Below are 26,206 nucleotides of genomic sequence, written 5' to 3'. Positions count from 1 at the left end.
TTCCTAATCCATAGGGTTCAATATGACGTCGGTCCACCCTTTGCAGCTAGAACAGCTTCAACTCTTCTGGGAAGGCTGTCCACAAGGTTTAGGAGTGTGTTTATGGGAATTTTTGACCATTCTTCCAGAAGCGCATTTGTGAGGTCGCACACTGATGTTGGACGAGAAGGCCTGGCTCTCAGTCTCCGCTCTAATTCATCCCAAAGGTGTTCTATCGGGTTGAGGTCAGGACTCTGTGCAGGCCAGTCAAGTTCATCCACACCAGACTCTGTCATCCATGTCTTTATGGACCTTGCTTTGTGCACTGGTGCACAGTCATGTTGGAAGAGGAAGGGGCCAGCTCCAAACTGTTCCCACAAAGTTGGGAGCATGGAATTGTCCAAAATGTCTTGGTATGCTGAAGCATTCAGAGTTCCTTTCACTGGAACTAAGGGGCCAAGCCCAGCTCCTGAAAAACAACCTCACACCATAATCCCCCCTCCACCAAACTTTACACTTGGCACAATGCAGTCAGACAAGTACCGTTCTCCTGGCAACCGCCAAACCCAGACCCGTCCATCAGATTGCCAGATGGAGAAGCGCGATTCGTCACTCCAGAGAACGCGTCTCCACTGCTCTAGAGTCCAGTGGCGGCGTGCTTTACACCACCGCATCCGACGCTTTGCATTGCACTTGGTGATGTATGGCTTGGATGCAGCTGCTCGACCATGGAAACCCATTCCATGAAGCTCTCTGCGCACTGTTCTTGAGCTAATCTGAAGGCCACATGAAGTTTGGAGGTCTGTAGTGATTGACTCTGCAGAAAGTTGGCGACCTCTTCGCACTATGCGCGTCAGCATCCGCTGACCCCGCTCCGTCAGTTTACGTGGCCTACCACTTCGTGGCTGAGTTGCTGTCGTTCCCAAACACTTCCATTTTCTTATAATACAGCTGACAGTTGACTGTGGAATATTTAGGAGCGAGGAAATTTCACGACTGGATTTGTTGCACAGGTGGCATCCTATCACAGTTCCACGCTGGAATTCACTGAGCTCCTGAGAGCGACCCATTCTTTCACAAATGTTTGTAAAAACAGTCTGCATGCCTAGGTGCTTGAATTTATACACCTGTGGCCATGGAAGTGATTGGAACACCTGATTCCAATAATTTGGATGGGTGAGCAAATACTTTTGGCAATATAGTGTATGTCATGCATGACCTGCATTGCTTGCCATGCTCATACATAAACTATTTCCCAGGGGATTTAAACGTTACCCATAACACTTCTGCTCTGCCAAAGACTTAACTTCAACAATCAAGAGGTCCTACTTCATGTGCGAAAAAAAACATACTGAACTTTTTTTTTTTAGTATCTTTGAATAAAATAATGCATTAAATTAAGGTAAAAATCAGATTTTGAACTTTGTAAATCCTTGGTTTGTCAGGGTCACTTGGCAGACGGCAGACTTTAGGAGAACACTGTGGGCGGTTTTACAGGCCATCACAGGCAACACGCACCTTAAGGCAACTTTAGAGACCATCAACCTACCAGACATATTTTTGGATTAGCAAAAATGTCGTATTTCCTTTACAAATGCACATTTTTCAAAATGATAATAAAAGTGTTCTCATAGCTTAGATCTTGTAGTTTATAAATATATAGGGGGTGGTGCTCCCATAGTTTTCCCCAGTATATCCCACAGATTGTCAAGGGGTTTAAGATCTGGACACAGTGGTGCCCAATCCAAGTGTAATAATGACGTCTCATGCCTACTGAACATCTCTGTCACTGTTCCACCCTGATGAATCCTGGTATTGTCACCTCAGAACATGCCCTTCTATTAGGGAAGAAAAAATCCAGTGATGGAAGAACCTGGTCATTCAGTAGGTAGTCAACTGACCTCATTGTTTGAATGCATACTGCTTTTGAACTTAGATCTGTTCAATTGCAGCTACCCCAGGTCAAAGGGCTGCCCCCAGAGGGCTGTACAGTGGGCACAGGACCTGATGGGTACATCAATTCATCTTCCTCTTTTCTTACCCTAATGCGCCCATCTCTCTGAAGCATTCGATTCTGTTTAGCCTCACTGATTAGTGGTTTTCTTAAGGCCACAGATCTGTTCAGTCCCAATCCTTTGAGTTCCCTTTCAATCATCATGTGAAAATGCTCCTACTTTGATGATTAAGCATAGCGCGGAGTTCTACTGTTTTTATTCTTTGATTTGATGTCACCAAACACTTAAGTGATTTCCTAAATATGATAATTCAGTTGGTTTTTTTTAGCCACATTTTAATACAATCTTGGCAGATTTTTAAATGATTTCTCTGCTTGATGCATGCCAGTGATTTAATTAGTTATGTTACCTCCAACACCGAGCCTTCGACAAGTCGAGTAGTTCTGGTGAATTAGTGAGCTGGAGCTTCCTTCGCAGAATATCGACGATGACGCTCAGCACCTTTACCGCTTCATTCAGACCGACTCAGCTGACTGCTTCGAGCTGAGAGGCAGAGCTTTGAACGGATCAGTTTATTTAATCTGGCTCAGTAAATAAACCCTTTCTACACCTATTCTATGTTACGAAATGATCGAAGTTTTTAGATCATCCTTTCATGGGGCAAAGATCAAGGAAGGTACCTTTAGCTGAGTATCATCAGCATAGCAGAAGTAATTAAGCCCATGTTGTCTGCTAAATTGCAGCCATAGCTGCACTAGGGCACACTGGCAGAACCAAGACTTCCGTGAACAGTCCCTCTGAAAACAGTTAATGCAAATTAGGTCACAACAGGCCTACGCCACAACCCTAAAGTCTACTGATGTTGTCCTAAGAGATAGGGCTCACAGATTGGCTTGCTTAGAGAAACTCTGCTATTGGTTTAATTCCAAATGTAACACTTAAAAGAGTTGCTTGCATTTAACTCTGCGGATTGACACCAACTCTTTGGCAGAAATAACTTTTGCATAATTAAACGTTGAATTAAGACTGTACATTCAACATAAAACACCAACACGTTAGATTTTGCTGTGATAGGCTGTTATGAAAAATGCCACAGATTTCCTCATTTCTATATACTTGTCTTTCTTGATACATTTAAATCCACTCAAATAACTTTTAATTTATAAACATGGTTTAAACATAATTTCAGCACATCTATAGATTTTGAAATGATGAACCTGTCAAAATGACCAAAAGGTGTGTAGCAGTTGTCCCTAAAGTTAACTGCTTCCTGATAGTATTTATCTCTAATTAGCTCTGTCTCACACAGAGCATCTCTACATCAGTGAAGTTGTGATCACTGTTGCCTTCCAGCAAGCAGGTCATGAGTTAAACCCCACCAGAACCTTTGGCTGTGGTGTTTGCACGTTCTTGCTGTGCATGAATGGGTTCTCTGGTCTCCCACAACTCAGAGACTTGGATGTTGGTGTAATTGGTCGTTCCTAATTGTCCTTTGGTGTGAGCGTGTGTGCGTGCATAGCTGTGTGTCTCTGTGATGAACCGAGACCGGTACAGCATGTACCCCACCTCTCACTCGATGACCACAGGAGATAGGAACCAGCCCACCGACCGCCACCCCCACTGCCCTGCACGGATAAGCAGATTCAGACAATAAATGGACAGGTCAACGGAAAGCACTGCGAATTGCTGAGAGCGTGAAAGCATAAAAATGGAACCAGATACTTCATTATCGGCTTGTGCTGCTTGCAGTAGTTCATTTGGAAAGCCCCCCTGATTTTTCATTTTGCAGATGGATCATTTTGAAATTATCCTGCAGATCAATTCATAATTTGTAATATTATAACTTTCACAAAAATCATCTTTTTTATTTTCTTATCTAAACTAATTTAACTTAAAGGTTTCTTTGCTTAATTTAATAATTTCACCTTGCATAATGGTAAAAGTTATGCATTTAGGATCAGAATAAGTGTTTACAGGATAAAAATGTAAGTTTGTGTTTCATTTCTGTAATTCTATTTTTGCATGTGCCAGCAAAGTTTTCTTTTTCTTTTTTATCTTTAGCAGGGTAGGACATGACTCTACTTAGACATGGTATCTTATGATTTTTTTTCTGTACTTTCTGATCTTTGCTTCCTCTGCTTTTCCTTTTTTATGCTCAGTTATGACACCTCCGTGCTCCACTGTGGAGGGAGAGGTGACAGAAAGATAGATGACCGAGATATTTCTGCACGCAACCATTGTTTCTGCTGCAGAGCACGAACGTGCCGGCTTGCATAAGGAAAGAGGAGGGCAGCAAGGAAATTTTTGGTTCGGTTACTAATCTGGCATTCACACTTCATAGGGGAAGGAAGGTGATCTAGTAGGCTCTTCACAAAACAGATGCTCACTTTAACACATACACACCAGCATGGAAAAACATAAAGACTTCAGCTTTTGTGGCATGCAAGAGTTGGTGCTGCCTTAGTTGCGTGCGAAGGATATATCAGTGTTGGTTGTTCAGCTGATTTTTATGAGAAAGCCGTGAAACCACTCCAACGGTTATCTCCTGATTGTGTCCTTTTGTTTTGACCCAAAATAACAGCTTAACTCCTTCCTCTACCACGACGTCCTGTTGCTCCAGCCTTTGGCCATTAGTCCAAGCACAGTCTTATCTCTTCTGAATTATCACTGGATCGCTTGACAGGAGCGAAACACGAAAGGCTTCCAAACCTCAAGCGTGTTGCTTCTGATTATTACGCTTATTATCATTATTATTAAGCTTAGATCTGAAAACCATGTTATATTCTGGGAAGTGCAAAACTTCCTGAAACCAAAGACATCATCCGGCCTACTAGAGTTTTGTTGAATGAGAAACATTATCCAATTCACAGCATATGTCATCTCAAGGCACCTTTCAGAGACAAGTTAAAGGTTTTCTATCTAAGGAAAACCAGACCACATTTAGTCACTGACTTTGCAGGATTTACTCCTCCTGGATGAGCATGTTGTTGATTCTACAGTAATCCCTCACACCAAGCATGCATCCAGCGACAGTGGAGAGAAAAACTCCCTTTTTCCACTAAGAAACTTCCCACACAACCAGGCTCAGTGACCAGGCCAGCTGGGTATTTTCGAGTAGAAAGAAGACGATATAAAAACGGAACATAGAGGCTCTGATTCATCAATACTTGAATAGAAAAGTATATTAACATAGAAAGTAAAATAAGGCTATACGCTTCAACCATCTGCCCTGATTGTGTTTAAATCGTCCTTTTTTTAGCCTAAATAGAACCTCAGCACTGGGTGCAATGATTTGACATAAATAGATGTGGCTCCATCTACTGGCAGTACTGCAGCTGCTTAATAGGTCTTGACCATGCTGTAATTACTCGTGGAAATTTGACAGCTTGGAGAATAGGGGTTACGCCGGTAGCACTGTTAGCTAGAACATGTACTGACATGTCTATCAGCTTCACAGTGATATCAGAATGCTTCCTGAGCTTTAGCACCAGCTGTGGTGAACTACAACAGACTGTTTTCCCAGAGAAACTCCAGTTTTATCCCTCTTGGAATCCAACATCTTTTTGCTCCTTTTTACACTTGATCTTGGCTTTTACGCAACTAGCTGGGAGTTCCTCATTCGCTCAACTCCATTACTTCTACCTGTTGACTGATTGTACGCATGTCCAGTGACATAATCGTGGTCACATGATGTGGTTAAAGTGTGTTTTGGAGAAGCATGTAAAGGATTTTTGACTGACAGTGGTCAGACAGCGAGGAGGTTTTTCTTCATGAGTCTAGCGGGAAAAGCGATCATTCAGTTAGAACAGTCGTCTTGTGCTGAACTCCTGGCTTGGCTTCTGGAGTTTATTATTTCAGAGCGCCTCACATCAACTATGCTCACCCATTGCATTGATGTGTTTTATGTGTTTGTTAATCAGGGTTGGGCACCTAATTGCATTTGCAATATAATCGTAATTTAGCAAAACTGAATTTTTAAATCATAGAGCCACTCATTTTCAGTCACATTAACAAAAGTTAGACAGTTTTTCATTCTGGCTCTTTAGGTTGTGGTTTTACGCTTGAAGTCAGTTTTCTGCCACACAGAAGGGAAGGGACAGTTGCAGGTAGCATGCAGATCCATGCTTGATAGCAGAAGTAAACCATTTTTCATGCAAAGGTTACAGTAAAGTCCTGCAGCAATGGACTGCGAACAAGAAAGCTTTCAAGGTCATGAAAAATTTAAACCCTCCAGTCAAGCGTCTACACGCTTGCAACAAGATCGTAATGCTATATCGCTATATTGGTGAAATGTAATCACAATTTAGATTTTGAGCAATAATTGTGTCTTATTGTTGTCCTGTTGTTGTAATAATTCAATTCAATTCAGTTTATTTCTATAGCGCCAAATTCACAACACAAGTCATCTCAAGGCACTTTACAGTTCAAGCAGATCATGCAGTCAGATTGATACAGTTTTCTATCTAAGGAAAACCAGCTGATTTCATCGACTCATTGACTCAAATACAATCCCTCACACTAAGCATGCTTGTAGCGACAGTGGAGAGGAAAAACTCCCTTTTAACAGGAAGAAACCTCCAGCAGAACCAGGCTCAGTGTGAGCGGCCATCTGCTGAGGCCCACTGGGGTTCAAGGAGACAGAAGCAGAGACACAAAAAGCAGCTGTAAAAGGCGGCCCCGTCCAGGAAACACACAGCCAGGCAGACGAGCTCCGAGCCAGCTCCCATGTCAGAGGACGAAGAGAGCACATCCACTCAGTCACGGTCAGAGAAACAGGACCACACTGGAAAACAGGACGATCTCCAACATCTATAAATAATACATGATGTTTGTTTTTAATTAACACCTTTGAGCCTCCCCAGTTTCAGACAGCTGCAGCCACCACTTGTTCAGATCATGGTAGCCAGTTTGGATCAGTCACTTGGGTTCTTCTCAGTTATACAAGCCTGCTCTCACATCTGAAAAAGAGTAATTGATATAATAAGAATTTGGTTTCCAACTAATCAGTGGGACTTTAAACATTATTTGATTGTGTCACTGCTTTGCATTATGATGGACAATGAAAACACCTGGAACATTTAACACCAAATATCAAAACAGACATTGGCAAATGCAGTGTTTTAAACTAGATTAGCCTAAAACGAGTCTTCTTTTTCTTCAATCTTGTCATTTTGTGAAAAAAAATCAACTGACTTGTTTAACTCCACATTAATTGTGTGCACAGAGCTGTTATGGGAATGTGCTGTGAGTTTATATTAGGTCATGGCAGCATTCATGTGAGGTGTCATGACCTGCCGCGCAAAATAATCCCATTAGCGTTTGCTCGATGGGGCACACGCAAGGCCAGGAGGCTGCTGGGCAGTGTCCTACGGCTGAAGCTATTGTTCTGCTTTACTCCAATGTTGTGTCTCTGTCAGCCTTCAAGAAAGAGCCAAAGTTTCAGTTCAGAATGGACCACTGTGTCTGCTTGTATTTCAATACATGTCCATGCATCAATAGCGGCTTTTTGCTTTGGAAGGTAAAGCTGCCTGATGTTACCTGCTATCAAAGGATACATCAGGCTCCCTAGAACATAAAAGCATTCTAAACTATAGCAAAAACAATATAAACACAGAAGAAAATACATGAAGATGTGTTTTTGTGGCCATCTCAAACCAATTTTTAAAAGGTTATTTTTGACTTTATGGACATATGAAAGGTTCAATTATGTTGATGCCCAAATAAAAATAAACAGAATATCTTGCATAGGGCTTGCATTAGATTCCCATACTGAGAATGTTCTCCATACCTGCTGGAAAGGTGTGTGCGTGACAATCTTTGCATGAGTATTCTGACAGCCTTCTGGGTTATTACACCTGCTTTTATGTTCATAAATTCTTTAAGACGTATATGACTGCAGGCAAAACCTGTTTTGTTTTTTTTGTTTAGTTTTTTTTTCCTCACTTTTTTCAGTCCCGTTCTGGTGAAATAGAGACAGAGAAACTAAAAGGTGAAAAACGTCTGGGCTCGGTTTCTGCTGCTGTTTGCGCCGCTGCTCTCATACCCACACACACACCTTTGGATCTGCACAGTGGCACAGATAACTTTCTGTTCTGGGCCTTTAAGCTCTTTAATCTTTTAAAGAATTTGTGAACTTCATCTGTCCCTTCGCTCGCAGCTGATCCTCAACATTCTGGCCTGCCAGTAAACAGCACAGACCCCCTCTTCTAATCCTCTGCTCGTCTCTCCAGAAAACACCTAAAAAATAACAGAGATATAGAAATGGAAATTAATCTAAATGTTGTTTGTAGATAAAAAGGAGTACATTTGTTTTAATAAGTCAAACTCCTATATTAGTCATTTTAAAACGAATCTTACTTATTCAATTCAATTCAGTTTATTTATATAGCGCCAAATTCACAACACATGTCATCTCAAGGCACTTTACAGTTCAACCAGATCATCCAGTCAAATTGATACAAAGTTTTCTGTCTAAGGAAAACCAGTTGATTGCATTGACTCATTGACTCAAATACAATCCCTCACATGAAGCATGCTTGTAGCGACAGTGGAGAGGAAAAACTCCCTCTTAACAGGAAGAAACCTCCAGCAGAACCAGGCTCAGCGTGAGCGGCCATCTGCCGAGGCCGACTGGGGTTCAAGGAGACGGAAGCAGAGACACAAAAAGCAGCTGTAAAAGGCGGCCCCGTCCAGGAAACACACAGCCAGGCAGACGAGCCCCGAGCCAGCTCCCATTCCAGAGGACGAAGAGAGCACTTCCACTCAGTCACGGTCAGAGAAACAGGACCACACTGGAAAACAGGCCGATCTCCAACATCTATTAACAAGGGTGTTGATAGAAGCAGCACAGCTGATGTTTCTTTCCAGGATGGCGTCACAGCCAAACAGGAACAGACGAGGCAAAGCTACTCTGAGGAAAAGCAGAGAGAGCAGAAGGTTAGAGATTGAACTAACAGATTCTGCAGAGTGGGAGAATAGAGAGAGAATGAAGCAGAATGATGAAATGGGGGTCCCTATGTCCTCCAGCAGTCTAAGCCTATAGCAGCATAACTATAGAGATAGCTCAGGATAACCTGAGCCACCCTAACTATAAGCTTTATCAAAAATGAAAGTTTTAAGCCTAGCCTTAAAAGTAGACAGGGTGTCTGCCTCACGGACTAAAACTGGTAGTTGGTTCCACAGGAGAGGAGCCTGATAACTAAAAGATCTGCCTCCCATTCTACTTTTAGAAATTCTAGGAACCATTAGTAAACCTGCAGATTGAGAGCGAAGTGCTCTGTTAGGAACATAAGGAACAATCAGATCTCTGATATCAGATGGAGCTTGGCCATTTAAGGCTTTATATGTGAGAAGGAGGATTTTAAATTCTATTCTGGATTTAACAGGAAGCCAATGAAGAGAAGCCAGGATAGGAGAGATATGATCTCTCTTTTTCATTTTCATTAGAACTCTGGCTGCAGCATTTTGGATCAGCTGAAGGCTTTTTACTACAGTTTGTGGACTTCCTGATAGTAAAGAATTACAATAATCCAGCCTTGAAGTAACAAATGCATGGACTAGTTTCTCAGCATCACCCCTGGACAGGATATTTCTAATTTTTGCAATGTTCCTCAGATGAAAGAAGGATATTCTAGAAACCTCCTTGATATGGGATTGAAATGACAGGTCCTGATCAAAAATAACACCAAGATTTTTTACTTTATTATCTGAAATCAGTTTAATCCCATCCAAATGAAGTGACTGGCTAATCAGCTTCTTTTTCAGAGACTCTGGTCCAAAGACTATAACTTCTGTTTTGTCTGCATTCAGAAGCAGAAAGTTAAGAGTCATCCAGGTTTTTATGTCTTCAAGACATGCCTGTAATCTATGTAATGGGTTAGCTTCATCTGGATTATAGACAGATATAGCTGGGTATCATCAGCATAACAGTGGAAATTAATCCCATGCTGTCTAATAACTCTACCAATTGGGAGCATGTATAAAGTAAAGAGAATTGGTCCTAGCACTGATCCCTGTGGTACTCCACAGGTAACCTTTGAGCGTGTTGAAGATCTATCATTAACATGAACAAACTGAATTCGATCAGATAGATAAGATTTAAACCAGTCTAGTGCTGTTCCTTTAATTCCAACAAAATATTCAAGTCTTTCTAAAAGAATATTATGGTCAACTGTATCAAATGCAGCACTAAGATCCAACAGGACGAGCACAGATACAAGTCCATTATCTGAGGCCATGAGAATATCATTAGTGACTTTCACCAGAGCTGTTTCAGTGCTATGATGAGCTCTAAAGCCAGACTGAAACTCTTCAAAAAGTTCATTATGGTGGAAGTGATCGCAAACTTGCTTGGCAACTACTTTCTCAAGAATTTTGGATAAGAAAGGAAGATTTGATATAGGTCTATAATTAACCAAGTCATCTGGGTCAAGAGACGGTTTCTTAAGCAGAGGTTTAATTACAGCAACCTTAAAAGCTTTAGGTACATATCCCTGTAACAGAGATAGATTAATCACATCTAAAATGGAGGAGGAGATCAAAGGGAATAGCTCCTTAAATAACCTGGTTGGAACTGGATCTAACATACAAGTTGAAGGCTTAGATGAAGACAATAATTTTGCTAATTCAGAGAGTTCAACTGGATCAAAGCAGTCTAAACCCGGTTCAGATTCCATGACTACCTCAGGTACAATCGCGGATAGAGGAGTGCTTATGATCTTGTTTTTAATAAGATCAATCTTATTTATAAAGAATCCCATAAAATCATTGCTGCTAAGAGCAGGTGGAATGGACGGTTCAACAGAGCTATGGCTCTGGGTGAGTTTGGCAACTGTATTAAAAAGAAATCTAGGATTATTCTTATTCTCCTCTATTAATGAGGAGAAGTTTGCTGCTCTTGCTTTACAAAGGGTCCTCTTATACAGCAGTAAACCATTTTTCCAGACTAGGAAGGACTCCCGCAGGCCTGTGGAGCGATATTTTCTCTCCAGTTTCCTAGCATTTTGCTTCAAAGTACGCAGCTCTGCATTAAACCAAGGAGCAAGCTTTCTATTTTTAACGGTTTTCATTTTCAAAGGAGCTGCGTTGTCTAAGGCAATACGCAGAGAACTAGCAACCCCATCAACAAAATCATCAACCTGTGAAGGGGAATAAGCTAAGCTTTTGCACTCTGCAGCACTGCTCAGTGACACAGAGGAGAGAGAAAGTGAAGCAGATTCTTTAAAATTTATAACTGCACTATCTGATAAAGATCTACTAAAATTGAACCTTCTTTTGGGGGAGGAGAACTCTGTTAAAGTAATCCTGAAGGTTATTAGAAAGTGGTCACAGAGGACAGGGTTGTGAGGAAATACTGTTATTTCTTCACATTCTATGCCGTATGTCAGCACAAGATCCAAAGTATGAAGATGAGAATGTGTGGGACCACTCACACTCTGAACAAAGCCAATAGTGTCTAAGATAGCATTAAAGGCTGCTCTTAAGCTATCGCCTTCAATGTCAGCATGGATGTTAAAATCTCCCACTATGATGACCCTGTCAGTATTTAATACCAAATCAGAAAGGAACTCTGAAAACTCATCTAAAAATTCAGAGTAAGGACCTGGCGGACGATACAAAGTTACAAAAAGAAGAGGTTTTCTTGCCTTGAAATTTGGATCAGGGAAATTAAGGGTTAAATGTTCAAAAGAGTTGTAGGTATTAATTGTTTTGGGAGTAATCAGTAAGTCAGACTGGAAGATTGTTGCTACTCCTCCTCCTCGCCCAGAACTTCTGGGTATGTGAAAATTTAAATAGCTTGAAGGAGTTGCCTCATTTATGCTCACATAATCCTCTTGCTGCAGCCAGGTTTCTGTAAGGCAAAACAAGTCAATGTGATTATCACAAATCAAGTCATTAACTAGCAGACTTTTAGAGGAAAGCGATCTTATGTTAAACAGACCGCATTTAATTGTTTTAACTTTTTCCCCAATTGAAGTTATTTTGATTTTAATTAGATTATCATGATTTACTCCTTTGGGAATCTTTGCTAATTTATTAGATTTTGGTCGTGGACAAGACACTGTCTGGATGGAGTAAAGAGTGGGTAACAGTAGAGAAGCTGCAGAGATGTGTGTTAAACTACAACTCTGCTTCCTGGTCTGCACCCTGGGTGGTCAGGGTTTTGGAGGACTAATAAATGTGGCCAGATTCCTAGAAAGAAGAGCTGCACCATCCAAAGTGGGATGGATGCCGTCTCTCTGAATCAGACCAGGCTTTCCCCAAAAGGATTGCCAATTATTAATGTAGCCCACGTTGTTTTCAGGACACCACCTAGACAACCAGCGGTTGAATGACGACATGCGGCTAAACATGTCATCACTGGTCAGATCAGGGAGGGGACCAGAGAAAATTACGGAGTCCCACATTTTTTTGGCAAACTATGAAAAAAAGGTTTCTCAATAAGAATCTTAAAAAGTTGTTTTTATCACTTACATTTGCACTGAAATGTTCAGCATTCTTTGCAGTATATCTACATAATAATTGGCAGGTGCTCCTTCTTCTCTATTTAACATGGATCTACAAATTAAACCAGGCATTTCTAGGTTTGAGCCATTTAGCCCTGCTGCTCAGTCCTGATTAAATATTTAATCCGCATCATTCTTGCAGCAGCCATCTTTTTCTTCCTCTTTATTTTTTTCCTTCCACTAAATTTTCCATTAGAATGGCAGGAAGCAGCAGTCCGTGAGGAGCCAGTTCCTTCAGTAAAGGTTTAATGTGTCGCCAGTCATACTGATGAACATAGCGTCACATTTCTGTAATAAAGTTATTTCTTTATTGATCTTAGGTCATATTGCAGCTAAAACAGAAACTGACTTTCGGTTTTCTTTTGTTGTAAGATAATCACTTAAATTAATGAAAAAAACAGTTAAGATATAGCATCTATTTCCTAAAGATGTTGACGGTTTAAAGTGTTATATTCAAGTGTATAAAGGAGTTTGGTGAAAGGATTTTTTTTGTTGTTGCTAACCCCTTCTTATAAATATAATCATATCAGAATTAATGTGATGATATATGTTTATTCAGTTAGTCTCATGTCTAACTTTGAGACTGGAATGAAATACTTTTTCATTCGCCTTCAAACCAAATATGAATATTTTTTAAAGCGTTTTCATAACAGGAGGTTTTTTATTGCAAATGCATTTAAAGATGTTTGAATGTCAGTGAAAAGTTAAATATTTTCAATTGTTTATTTTATGACAACTAGGAAGTTTGAAAGAAAATTTGGGTTTTTCATAATAATATATTTGCCATTTGTTTTCTGCCAAGATCACAGAGAAGAAAGCTGACAGACGCCTAAAACGAGGCAAATAAGGCAGGAAAGATATTTGCTAAATTAGCTGGAAACTCATAGTGGTGATAAATTATATTAATGAAAAGTTGGGAGGAAAAAGTAGCCAAGCAAAAACGATAAAAGGATCATCTTTATTGCAAAATAAATTACAATTGAATTGATATTCACCTGTATGCTTGTATACAAACACCTATATTTTCAAAATTACATTAGAAATTTGGTTCCTCTGCACTCTTAATTTATCAGTCCACCTGAAATATGTATTGGCCATTTTATCTTTCTTTTAACTCTGCATTTTCTTATTTTCTTTCTCCTAAATTTGATGATAATCTTATGACTTTGGTGCATTTTTCTTCAGCTTTCTGTTTTGTTTTACCCCAATTTAAAAATAAAAGTGTGTGTGGGATAAGATTATGGACACCTGCTTCCAATCAGATATTTTATTGATTTGCTTTATCAATTCTAATCTGATGTGAAAATCTGAAATACCAAACCGTGAAGTTTTGATTTCTTAGGTCCCCTCCACAACTTTTCCATGCAGGCTCCCTCTGGGACCTTGTAACCGGAGGGGTGACGAGGTCATCTTGTTCTGAGGTTTCGTGAATCGCTTTGCCCTACTGCGACCTTAGCGTGTTGCTTGACTGCAGCGAGTGAAACCTGAGTGGCAGATTGCATGACTCCAAAGCTCCAAGATCCTTGCATTTACAGAAGCTATAGCGCGCAAATATGTGTACCTCCGTGCAGGAGGGGAGGGGGTGCAGAAAAAAAAATAGACTTGAGCTTTTCTCTCTTTGTTCTGCGAGTTTAAAACCTTTGTGTCTTTTTCAGAGGCTACAACCTTCGCGTGACTTAACCAAGCAGATTTAGGATTGTCCAGAAGACCGAGACCCTCCCCTCTGGACGGCAGCTCCGCTTCTCACGCAACCTGCTGCAGCGAGGCGCAGCGCCGAGGCGCGCGGGAATGGAGACCCTGCAGAGGCAACACATACAGCCCTCCCCTCCCCAGGGGACCGGGGCAGACCCCATAATGGCTCCTCATAATGCGAGCAATTCAACTTTTGCCTGTCTTTATTTATTTTTTTTTTAAAGAAAGCAGTACATTTCTTCAATAGCTGTGTGTGTCCGTGGATCTCAGTGCCAAAAGGGTTTATGCGTAAATCAGGGATTTAAAAAAACAAAAAAGGTATAAATATTTTATATCAAAACATAAAGAATCAAAATGGAAATGTCTACCTTTAACGAATCAGTAAATTGTGAAAGTTGGCCAAAAAAAAAAAAAAAAAATCTAATTAAAACAATTACTTGTAGCGCAATATTTTTTTTAAATAATAATCTGTGAAAGTAGCTTCGTTTTTTGTTTGTTTTTTTTTTACAATTCTATATAATAAATTAACTGATTTTAGACTTCAGCTTTCGTAGCTTGATATGCACAAGGGATGAAATAAAACATTTAGGGCTAAATCTGTTAAACGGCAACCAAGTTCATAATCTTTTATTTTATAAATATTTGCATGCATGGCTGTAATTGAATCCATGTATTTCAGCACAAGAAAAAAAAATTAAGTGACATTTTATCTGAAGAATAAACATTTTGAGGATCCATATTTACCATGTCTAACCAGAAAGGTAATTATTGTCAGTAATTCAATTTAGATATTCAGACTCATATGTAGGTTTGTATATTTCATCTTATGATTGAGGCTTACACCTGATGATGTCCAAGATGTAGTTTCTTTTTATGCATCAGTACAGGTTGGTGGAAGCAGTGTGATGAGCTTCTCATTCAGAAGATAAGGTTGCTTCAATAGAAGCTATAGGAATATCTGCATGTCTGGGTCTCATGTTGCTCGTCTTTAGTTTCTTGTTAAAATTTAGGGCAGAAGAGATTATTGGCCAATTGAACAGATTAACTGCAGTCATTAAAGTAGGTATTGCTGAATTTGGTGCTGTGGTTTGGTGCCAGAGAAATTAAATCATGTATCCCCAAAACTTGTCTATTGAGGGGGAAAGAAAAGTTCTCTAAAAGTTCCCAGCAGTCAGCTGCACTGATATTGGAATTGGATCAACATCAAATCGCATGGCTCCTCAAACTGTCACTGACTGGGAAAATATTGCACCTCAAGTAACTTAGTTTTTATGTCGCTTTCTCCTCCCCTGATTTCTGTGACCTTTATTTCTACAATGTTTTGCAAAATTTGATCCCTTAAAAAGGTATAATATATATATATATATATATATATATATATATATATATATATATAAACAAATAACCTGGAACCATTTCATTGGAAAAGTTCAGAAATGTTCCCCTTACCCAAAGCATAAAATGCAAATGATAATTTCTCTGGTTTTATTCTTCCTGCAGATTCTCTTTCTTGCCACAGTTTTTCCTTCCACTAAACTTTCCGAAATCCTGCTTTGGTAAAGAACAGTTTGAATATTTGCCCTTTTTAAATAGTAATCATTTATTTAATTTTTTTTTTACTTATCAGCCAGCAACTTAGACACAAAGGCAGTTTCAGATCATGTCAAGAATAAAAGTATGCCGTCACAGTTGCAATGTTCTTGCTCAGAAGTGGTCCGATAGATTAGAGAAAAAAAGTGCACTTTTACATCAAGAAGAAGCAGATTCTAGAATAAATGAGAACAAAAGTGTTGCTAAGAATCAGCTTGGTTGTCATAAAGTATGCATGTTCCAACCACTGACCTATTGTCCCTTTTTACCCAAGTTGTAACGGTGCGTTATAAGCAGCTCATTGTGCAGTGCGTAATCTAAATGTAATGAACTTATCCGCCCTGGCGCTCCTGTGCCGCCTGCTCCCCCTCCTCTCTGCCCAACATCCTTCTCTCAGGGGAGGAGAAGGTTTGATCACTGCACTCTCACGCAACTGGTCAATCTTTAACTCCCGTGGAGTTGCATACTGGAACAAGCACGCAATGGCATAGGTTTTATCAGCACTGTCTAACTGTGGCTGGAAAAGGCTGGAATGACAAGAATTCCTGCCTTCACTTCAAAACTGGTGAGGAAATGTGGTAGAAAGTTGGAAAGTTGAAAGCATGTGGTCTAAATTGGTCTCCTTTATCATCAGTGCAACAAAAAAAGGCTTCTTTCTTTAAGATATCTGGTTAACCAGACTGATACATGCGTCAGAAAAAAAGTCTAATTGCTCACATCAAGACATGTGTGAAAGTGAAAAAAAAACAATAAAAACAGCAAATGCATAGAAGATACAAAGCAGCCACTGCAAACTTTAAATACCCTGCAGAACAAGTGCATGATGATAAGGTTTGAACGCTCTTATCGCAGATCAGACACTGATTTGCAGCCCGCCTTTCACAGCTGTGTCTCGTGCGCACCCAGACTTGGAGAACGCGGCAGACACACTGTAATGCACGCGAAGTGTGTAATGTAAGGACCACACAGAGATACACCCATCAACCTTTTTTTTTCTCTCCTCCAAACTTCATTCACGTTTGAGTATTAAAGGGGTGCGGCGTAAGGTCGGAGGAGGGGGGATGATGTCACGCACAGCAGCCAATCAAATGGTGCAGCGCTCTATAAATTATACGTCCATGCCCCGTTGAAGACAACAGCAACATTTAGGACACCTTGAAGAAACTGTTTTGGTGCTGTTGGAAACACATCTGTGGGATTAGATCGTTCTCTCAATAAAAGGTAAGGTTGTTTTTTGCACACTGTAAGTTATTTCTAAGTATTGAGAAGATTCTGGAAAGCATAACTTTAGTATAAATTAGTTATATGCACATGCTTTGTGTAATTCTTGAGCTTAAATTTTATGAATTATGACTTAGACATCTAAGTACCATAATCCATTATTTAAAATGATGCAAAGATCACCACTCTGCAGAAAATCTAGAGCCAAACACATGCCAGCGTTTTCCATTAACTGTGTCATTTTGTTGCGCAACACGTCTTTCTTCTCTCTGTCAACGATAATCTAATCCCCCCTCCTATTTAATTTACAGGTTGAACAGAAGAGTTGTCATCATGGCATTAATGATCCTACCATTCATTGGAGCACTCTCGATCTCTGAGGGTTTGATAGCCTTGGCAACGGTGTGTCTGGTCTACCTGACCCTGAAGCATTTCCGAAAAGAGATCCCAGAGGGGCTTCAACAACTCCCCGGCCCAAGTTCACTTCCTGTCATCGGGAACCTGCTAGACCTGGGCAGCAAGCCTTATCTAAGTCTTACTGAAATGAGCAAACGCTATGGAGATGTGTTCCAGATTCAGATCGGCATGCGTCCAGTTGTTGTTCTGAGTGGTTATGAAACAGTTAAACAGGCTCTCACCAAACAGGGAGACGACTTCGCCGGCAGACCAGACCTATACAGCTTCCGCTTCATCAATGATGGCAAAAGTCTGGCCTTCAGCACTGACAAAGCCGGCGTTTGGCGGGCTCGCAGAAAGCTTGCCTACAGTGCACTGCGCTCTTTTTCCTCCCTGGAGGGAAAGCTCCCAGAGTACTCCTGTGTTCTGGAGGAACACATCTGCAAAGAGACCGACTATCTGATCAAGGAACTCCAAAAGGTCATGGAAACTGAAGGCAAATTTGACCCTTTCCGGTACATAGTTGTTTCTGTTGCCAACGTGATCTGTGGCATGTGCTTCGGCCGCCGCTATGACCACCATAACCAGGAACTGCTGAGTCTGGTAAACCTGGCCGAAGATTTTGTGTCGGTGACAGGCAGTGGCAACCCAGCTGACTTCATCCCTGCTCTGCAGTACCTGCCCAGCAAATCAATGAAGAAGTTTTTCAGCCTCAACGACCGCTTCAACAACTTTGTTCAAAAGATCGTCACTGAGCACTATGCCACCTTTGACAAGGTATTCCACACACTATATAATTTAACAAATTATTTAGCTTTTTTTTATTTGAAGAGTTTTTTTTTATGAAATTGTCAATTCATTAACTTCCAGGACAACATCCGTGACATCACCGACTCCTTAATAGATCACTGCGAGGATCGGAAGCTTGATGAGAACTCCAACATCCAAATGTCAGATGAGAAAGTTGTTGGCATCGTCAATGACCTCTTTGGAGCTGGTAGGTTTCAAAACTTACAGATTATTTGGATCATATGTCCTCTTTATACAACACAGGCGTCCTCAAAACTCTTTTTGTCCATTTTGTTCTACTAGGTTTTGACACCATCTCTACTGCTCTGTCATGGGCTGTGATGTACCTTGTGGCGTATCCAGAGGTTGAGGAGAAGCTTTTTGAAGAAATAAGTAAGTTTGAGTCTTTTTTTTCCTTTTTTTTTATCTTGCATAACAATATATATATATATATCGAGTATTACTTCAATTAGTTTTTATGCTTTTTTTTTTGCTCCACCCTGATATTTAACCCACTTCTCTAATTTTTAGAGGAGAAAATCGGTCTGGATCGTACACCTACTCTCTCTGATAAAAACAACTTGCCTCTCCTGGAGTCTTTCATCCTGGAGCTGTTCCGTCATTCTTCATACCTGCCTTTCACAATCCCACACTGGTAAGTCTTTTTTTTCTTCTAAATATCACCTGCAATCATTATCTGGCAATGAAATGCAGAGTATTTCAAAGTTTAACATAGGGAAAGGCTTTATGATGGACTGACACTTTATTTGTTTGTTGTTTTAGCTCTACAAAAGATACATCTCTGCACGGCTACTTCATCCCCAAAGATACTTGTGTCTTTATAAACCAGTGGCAGATTAACCACGACCCGTAAGTTTCTTTTGTATATTTTATTCTTTAGTTTTGAACTCTAACATTTTAGACCGATTTTGACACCTGCAAAGAGAGAAACATGCTGAAATAATAAATCAGAAATCAATATAGATATATTTAATTAATAAACTGTTGCTTCTCAGAGAGCTGTGGAAAGACCCGTCTTCGTTCATCCCGGAACGCTTCCTCAACGCTGACGGCACAGAGGTCAACAAGCTAGATGGAGAGAAAGTGTTGATTTTTGGCTTAGGAAGGAGGCGATGCATCGGCGAAGTTATCGCGCGAAATGAAGTCTTCCTCTTCCTGGCGATCATCATCCAGAAGCTGCACTTTTACAGGTTACCTGGAGAGCCCCTGGACATGACTCCAGAGTACGGCCTCACAATGAAACACAAACGCTGCTTCCTGGGAGTTACAATGAGAGCTAATGATGAGCAGTGAAGCTATTCTTTATTAAGAAATTAAGACTCTGAAGGTGGCTTTAGTTGACTGTGGTACTATAGATTAAGAGTTACACTAAGTGTGAGTGAAAAATTTATTTTTCTAAGAATGTCGGACACTGGGTGACCTCTATCTATAGAGTTAACAGCATAGAGGCAAGTAAAAGAACTGGGTTTGATGCAGATTGTAAGAGCTGTCTACATTTGGGTCTATCTCTCTGTAGTTTGAAGCTCTTCAAAGCAATATTACTGTACGTTGTCTCCGCTTCTAAATGAAGAAAAAGAAGATGCATATTTCTTTGCCATATTGTCCTGTAATCCAAGAGTTTCCCACGTAGAAGTGATTAAGCAGACAATAAGAGTTTTTCATCTTTTTGGATGAATGATCAGTTTTATATGCATTACTATGAAGGGCACTGCAATTTACATACTGTCAGAGAAGTACCTGAAGCAAACAGATACCACAGTATGATATCATTTATATTTTTAAGCTAATTACTGTCATTTCATTATACTGTAAAAGACAATCCCAAAGCTATATTTGTATCCCTAAATGTGATCATTTGTGCATGTGTGTCTGTATTTTCTTATAGGTCAATTTTATGATCCAAGCACATGTTTATATTTGAGGTGAAATACTTGTCGGTGTCACAAAGAAAATTGATCAATCAGGGCATTTTCAAATGATTCTGGAAAAATAACATAATGCTGTATGTTTTTTTTGTCTCTTATATATCATTTATTGTTTAAAAAGATGTAAGGGATGAAATTGTTCCATCAACAGAAATAAAACTAAATGCTGTACACATCATGCTGTTGTCTGTCTAAATTAAACAGGCATGTATTAGTTCAAACATAATGTAATAAGTGATGGGCATGTTTTCAATCCATTTATCAGTCATCAAATGGAGAAAATAACAAAACAAACCCATGTGGTTGAAAGAGGACGTGACGTAAAGTGCGGACAGATGATAACTTCCCCGTTGGTCCAACGAATGCAGCCGGCGCCATCTTTCTTATTAGTCGCCGCTGTCGGGTAGCAGCAGCCTTCATGCTTTGCGAGGAGAGCTCTCCATGCAAAGCATTATGGGATATATCTGCCTTTTCTGAGGCCTTTCTTTTCTTCTCATCCACTTCGCAGACACTTTTTCTCATAGAACTTTCGGCCGTTTTCAGAGAACCGCAGTGAAAAATTGAGCTTCAGCGACTGTCTGAAACCATAGCTCACCCCAGATATATGCCTGAAAGTGTGCGTGTAAACAAAAAGATAGCTGAGGGGGTCAACACACTGGCCCTACGGGTCAGTCTGGCCTGGTTACAGAGAAGGTAACGTTGCTGTGCAGCACTAAAAAAGTATTTTTTTTTCCCTGAAAGGATGTAAATACCACATTTGTATTTATATTATTTTTTAACATTTTTCCCTGCTACTCTGCACTTATTTTTGGGAGGTGTGGAATAGAAATCATAACCTGAAGATGTTGACATGCCCTCCATGATTTTTTGCATCATTTTGGATTCAAGTTTACCATGTCCAGGCCCAAAACAGGGGCTGTTAGCAAGAACCCAAGACAGACGGCCTTACGTAAATATATATCTAGAATGATTGACAATTAGGAGGACCACTTATTTAGGTGATCCACCCAGAAATAAAAGATCTTCCTGTATACGTTTAATATAAGTATTGTCAGCCCCCCTCTGGGCTGCATCTTAGTCTTTACAACAGAAAAACCCCAGCACATCCTACCTAGAGGTTTGAAAAACAATTCAATCAGATTCAATCAGACACTTTTAAAAATGAATGCCTTGATTGCAGCAAAAAGAAAAGAAAAACTTATAGCAAAGAATTATAGCAAAGACAGGTTCAATAATAGATCACATAGCCTTAGCAGGCTGTTTTATAGAAATGTTGGAGAAAACAGTCAAACCAATAAAGCAGAATTTCTGTTGACCTGTTTTAGGCAGAATTTACATAATTTCACCAACTGACTACTGGCTACATTTTACAAATCCTACTTTTTGAAGCATAATTATGTTTGGAGATGATCAAAGCTTTCCTCAAAGTTTTTTTTTCTTCTAAATGGCAAAAACAATGAGTATACTAAGTGTCTGGGCCCCACCAGAGCTCTAATCCATGTAGTTTTTTGACCTATTAATGCTGCTTTCTGATTGTTTTCTCAAGTTGAATTTTCCGAGTCAGAAAAAGAACAAGAATGCGCCTTGAAGTTGGAAATACGAGGGGAAAAGTCAGAGGTCTTCAAGCAGCCCCCAGCTCCATTTCCACTGTTGCTGCTACGCAAATGCAGGGGCCCTCTAAAGTCTGCACCCTGTTAAAGGGCAAGGTTTTTAGGATGCTGAAAATTCACATGATAAATCATATCCATTTCCAATATTTAGTCCTAAATGTAGCACATAAATTAGAAGTTACCAGCTTTCAATTATAAATAACAGCATTATTTAACAGTAACTTGTTGTGAGTGGTTCAGTTCCCCTGTAATATCCAACAGGTAAACACTACAATCTCCTTGGATAGTTATTTTACCCATGTATAGAATAATGCCATAATTCTCCACTATCATATTGTAATTGCTTTATCATTGAAGCTGCAACATTACCACATACAGTTATGGTTTTCCAACAATGTAGTGTAATATCACAGATATACTGTAAGTATGTTTCAATGTCTATTGCTGTGATCCTGTATTGTTGAAAAATATAATTCCTTTTAGGTCCTGGCTTCTAAAAGACATCTGGAGGTTTTGAGTCAAAATTGAGGGGTATGTGGAACTGTTCATAATTTCATTCTGTTTCTTAAAAAATAAAAACAGTTTAATCTGAAGAAAATCAAGTCCAAATCCCTTTTAAGCTGCTTTTAAAAGGTTTTGTTTCATAGGAGCATTAAACAGGCTCCCTCAAGCTAGAAAGGGGTTTTTCATAGAAATTAACCGCCTTTGCCCAGAATTATTCCTCCTTTATCCAGACATACAGATGTTTTATATTATGGAAGATTTTGTACCGCTGTCTTGACTGAAAACTTTGCACAATTACATATTTTTGATCCTTGGCAACATATTTTAAATTTCTCACCAGTCTAAGCAGAGCAAACTACTGAAGACTTTATCTTAAGGGGAAAGATTTTAAGGAGGAATATGGCTGGTATGGTCAATGATCTGACAGTGCTTGAAATATTAAATAGTTTTAGATCATAGCATATTTTCTTAAAACAGTTATTTTCTCATTAATAGGTATTTTCTGCAGATGAGTGTTTTTCCTTAGTGTGCATTAGGAACGAGGTGTAAAACACAAAACGGTGATTGTTCAGTGATTGAAGGGAGTGCTGCAGTGTCACAATAACCCATCAGCACAGATTCCATGCAGACTACCTTAAAGAACATCATGACTGCTTTTCATTCTTATAAAAAGGTTTTTTTTTCAGCCTCCGATACAGTATGGTTCAGTTTCACAACAGAATGCAAGTGAGTCCTTCCCTACTGTGCACAAAATCCTAGTAACCTTTGTCACATTGGTTTCAACCAAATTTGAATCATTTTGACTGTATGATCTGGTTGAACTGTAAAGTGCCTTGAGTTGACATGTGTTGTGAATTCGGCGCTATAGAAATAAACGGAATTGAATTGAAATTGAACCGAATTTTATTGGGATTTTTTTTGTGACGGTCAAACACAAAGTGGTTTTTAATTGTAAAGTAAAAGGAAAAATTATGCATTTTTTAATGTTTAGAAGTCAGTGTTGGGCAAGCTACTTGTCCAGTGTAGTGAGCTAAGCTATCAGTTACAATAAATTAAGCTTCACTACACCAAAGCTACCACCTAAAGAATTATAACAAGCTAAGTTACACTAATGTGTTAAAAGTAGTTTAACTACATCAGAAGCTACTTAACGTTGTACCAACCTAATATCAATTAAAAATTAGTCTGGCACACTGGTTAAAACATTTATTAAAGATCAGCCAATGACATAACACAGTGTAAACATTGCTTTATGATCAGCATAATAAAATAAAAACTGAAGTAATTACTAGTAGACAAACTAGTAAACAATCTGCTGTTATTAGACTTTATCTTAAGGGGAAATATTTTAAGGAAGAATATGGCTGGTATGGTCAATGATCTGACAGTGCTTGAAATATTAACTGGTTTTAGATCATAGCATATTTTCATATTAGAGTTATTTTCTCATTAATGGGTATTTTCTGCAGATGAGGGTTTTTCCTTAGTGTGCATTAGGAACGAGGTGGAAAACACAAAACAGTGATTGAAGGGAGTGCTGCAGTGTCACAATAACCCATCAGCACAGATTCCATGCAGACTACCTTAAAGAACATCATGACTCAGCGCCACAGCTTTTCATTCTTATAAAAAGGTTTTTTTTCAGCCTCCGATACAGTATGTGTCAGTTTCACAAAAGAATGCAAGTGAGTCCTTCACTACTGTGCACAAAATCCTAGTAACCGTTGTCACATTGGTTTCAACCAAGTTTTATTGGGATTTTTTTTTGTGACGGTCCAACACAAAGTGGTTTTCAATTGTAAAGTAAAAGGAAAATGATGCAATGTTTTTTTTAATGTTTAGAAGTTAAAAATCAACAAATTGTGGCATGATCTCATTTTCCTCACCACTTTTTTACTTCCCTTTTAAAACCCTCATGGAAAAGCTGAGAGGCTGACAGCTTTATGTGTATAAAGACATAAAGTGCATCAAATTTCTTCAAAAGCAATGATCAGAATTTTGGAAGTGAATTTCAATACTTTTAAACATCAATTTCACCCCTTTAAGGTAACCTTATTCTCAAGCTAAGTTTTTTGCTCTTTCAAACTTTTTTTTTTTATAAATAAAGAGATTTAGCTACAGTTGCTATTAGGCTTTTTGACAATTATCAAAGGAATGTTTTGAGCATTTTTATTTCGATTTTTAAAAGGAATTTAAATTGTCTTCACTGCACCTGCTAAAAAGATTATGCTGACGTGAAATTGTACCTTTAAGAGATAAAGAAAAACACAGAAGTGTTAAAAAAAAAGTCAAAGTATTGCAAGAAAAGGCAAAGTGAATTGTTTGTTTTACGATATTTAGCCATGTCATATCAACTCCTGTTTTAGTCTCAATAAATGAGTGACAAAAAGTAACAGGACTGCAGTTTAATGGTAGCCCCAGCCAAAACATGCTGCCATTGTGTAATTGTTTACATTGAACTTTAGACTGTGCAGCGGAGGGAAGCTTGGACTGCTGCCCTTAATGCTAGACTGTAGTGTCAAACTGTCATGAAGCAATCACTAGTAAAAGGAGAGTTTGAATTTTCCCGGCAGTCTCTGTTATTAACTCCTGCACCTTTTTGAAACCCTTTCAAACAATAAATTGAACAAAACGGGATCAATTCCCACCCAGGCTGTGGATGCACACAGCCATAGAGCTAAAAACTGTAGCTTCCTGATTAAATCATCTCAGAGCAGTATTTCCTGTAGTCTACATCGGTCTGCAGGAAGTCTGAGTGGACAGTTTCTGTGGCCTGACCAGCAGTATGTTAAACAGGGTTTACTCTGGCATGTCCCAACACCAAACAATAGATGAGTAACAACAGCTGAGACACATTATCTGAAGCCAAATGAATCTTTTGTGCCTTATAATCAAAACTTACACAATATAAAAATAAAAAAAAATCCAGTGTGTGTTTGCAACTGTGTGTCTGTTATCAATGTGGTTCATATTGAGAAATATGAGCTTGAGACTGAACAATGACCTCCCCACCATAAGATTCCCATAGCGTGCTAAAAGCTTGTACCACAGTTCCTCTTAACAGTATGTGTGTGACTAAAATCAATAAACAGTCCCCCTCCCTCTCGGTGTCTGCTCCTAAAGCCTGGCTTTCGTGCCGCCGTGCCCTCCTGTCCTCTCTCTCCATATCTCCCTGCCCTCAGTCACTGTTGGCCCGCACAGGAAACCTACACCCCCTCCCCGACAGGAAGCCACGTTGTCCCAGTGTGCTCGGAAGGCCAAAGTGATATCAATTGTGGAAGCAATGTTTACCTTTCAAGTTTTTATTTTAATCTCTTGTTCTCAGACTGGTGGCCAGGGAGCTAATGCCCAAATTGCATGGGGCCAAAGTGCTGAGTGGCTTGGGCAGGGCCGGTCCTTTCACACGCAATGCCATGCTCCCAAGAAGCCCCCGGCCACAAAGAAGGAGGGGGTGTGTGGATTGTTGCTAGTACAGCATCAGAGATTCCAGGAATGGTTTCTAAACATCGGCCATTGATCTCTTTGAGAGAACTGAATGGGAGTTTGGAAACTGGCTGCCTTTTTGGATGATCTAAAGGGCCACTGAGGCAGAGGCAAATTCCACCAGACGGGCAAGAACCTGTGCTTTGGTCGGGCCGACAGCACGCCGTCCTTAGAAAACGCGCTTTCATAACTTGGATACTGGCTTTGTGTATGAAGTAAAAAAACATTGGATGGCTGGAGTTTTTCTCCTACTTTAGACGATACATTCCTTCTAAATTCATTTTTTTACACATTCATGCTTTTGGCATAACAGCTGTTTTTATAAGTCAATAACATAACAGAGGGGCAATAAGGGGCATCCATCATTTTGGGAGCTAAAATAGAGCAGTTATTAGTGCTGCCGCCTTGCAGTAAGTAGGCCCTGGGTGTGAATCCTGGCCTGGGGGCTTCAAGTAGCCATGTTTTCTCCATGCATGTGTTCTCTCCAATTACTGCTGTTTCCTTTTCAGTCTATAGAGATTAGCGTTAGATTATTA

The 26,206-nt window shown here is 39.7% G+C and overlaps 1 protein-coding gene across 1 annotated transcript; it reads left to right on the top strand.

The window, feature by feature from the left end:
- Nucleotides 1-16,780: 16,780 nt before the first annotated feature.
- Nucleotides 16,781-19,593, top strand: LOC119781957 (cytochrome P450 1A1). The gene is made up of 7 exons (XM_038282618.1): nucleotides 16,781-16,942; nucleotides 17,254-18,115; nucleotides 18,209-18,335; nucleotides 18,431-18,520; nucleotides 18,659-18,782; nucleotides 18,911-18,997; nucleotides 19,144-19,593. Exons 2-7 carry the CDS (start codon nucleotides 17,276-17,278, stop codon nucleotides 19,439-19,441), a joined length of 1,566 nt encoding a protein of 521 aa, XP_038138546.1. The 5' UTR covers nucleotides 16,781-16,942; nucleotides 17,254-17,275; the 3' UTR covers nucleotides 19,442-19,593.
- Nucleotides 19,594-26,206: the final 6,613 nt, after the last annotated feature.

This window comes from Cyprinodon tularosa, unplaced genomic scaffold (genome assembly GCF_016077235.1).
Source record: "Cyprinodon tularosa strain WSP-4 unplaced genomic scaffold, ASM1607723v1 ctg186, whole genome shotgun sequence".
In the NCBI taxonomy this organism is placed as follows: domain Eukaryota; kingdom Metazoa; phylum Chordata; class Actinopteri; order Cyprinodontiformes; family Cyprinodontidae; genus Cyprinodon; species Cyprinodon tularosa.
This window is presented reverse-complemented; position numbering and strand designations above follow the sequence as displayed.

What these genes read in the sequence shown, in the direction of transcription:
- LOC119781957 (XM_038282618.1), top strand. Translation starts at nt 17,276, where the DNA reads ATGGCATTAATGATCCTACCATTCATTGGAGCACTCTCGATCTCTGAG. An exon ending in GAAGCTTTTTGAAGAAATAA is followed by an intron (nt 18,521 to 18,658) that starts GTAAGTTTGAGT and finishes TCTAATTTTTAG; the next exon opens with AGGAGAAAATCGGTCTGGAT. An exon ending in CCTTTCACAATCCCACACTG is followed by an intron (nt 18,783 to 18,910) that starts GTAAGTCTTTTT and finishes TTGTTGTTTTAG; the next exon opens with CTCTACAAAAGATACATCTC.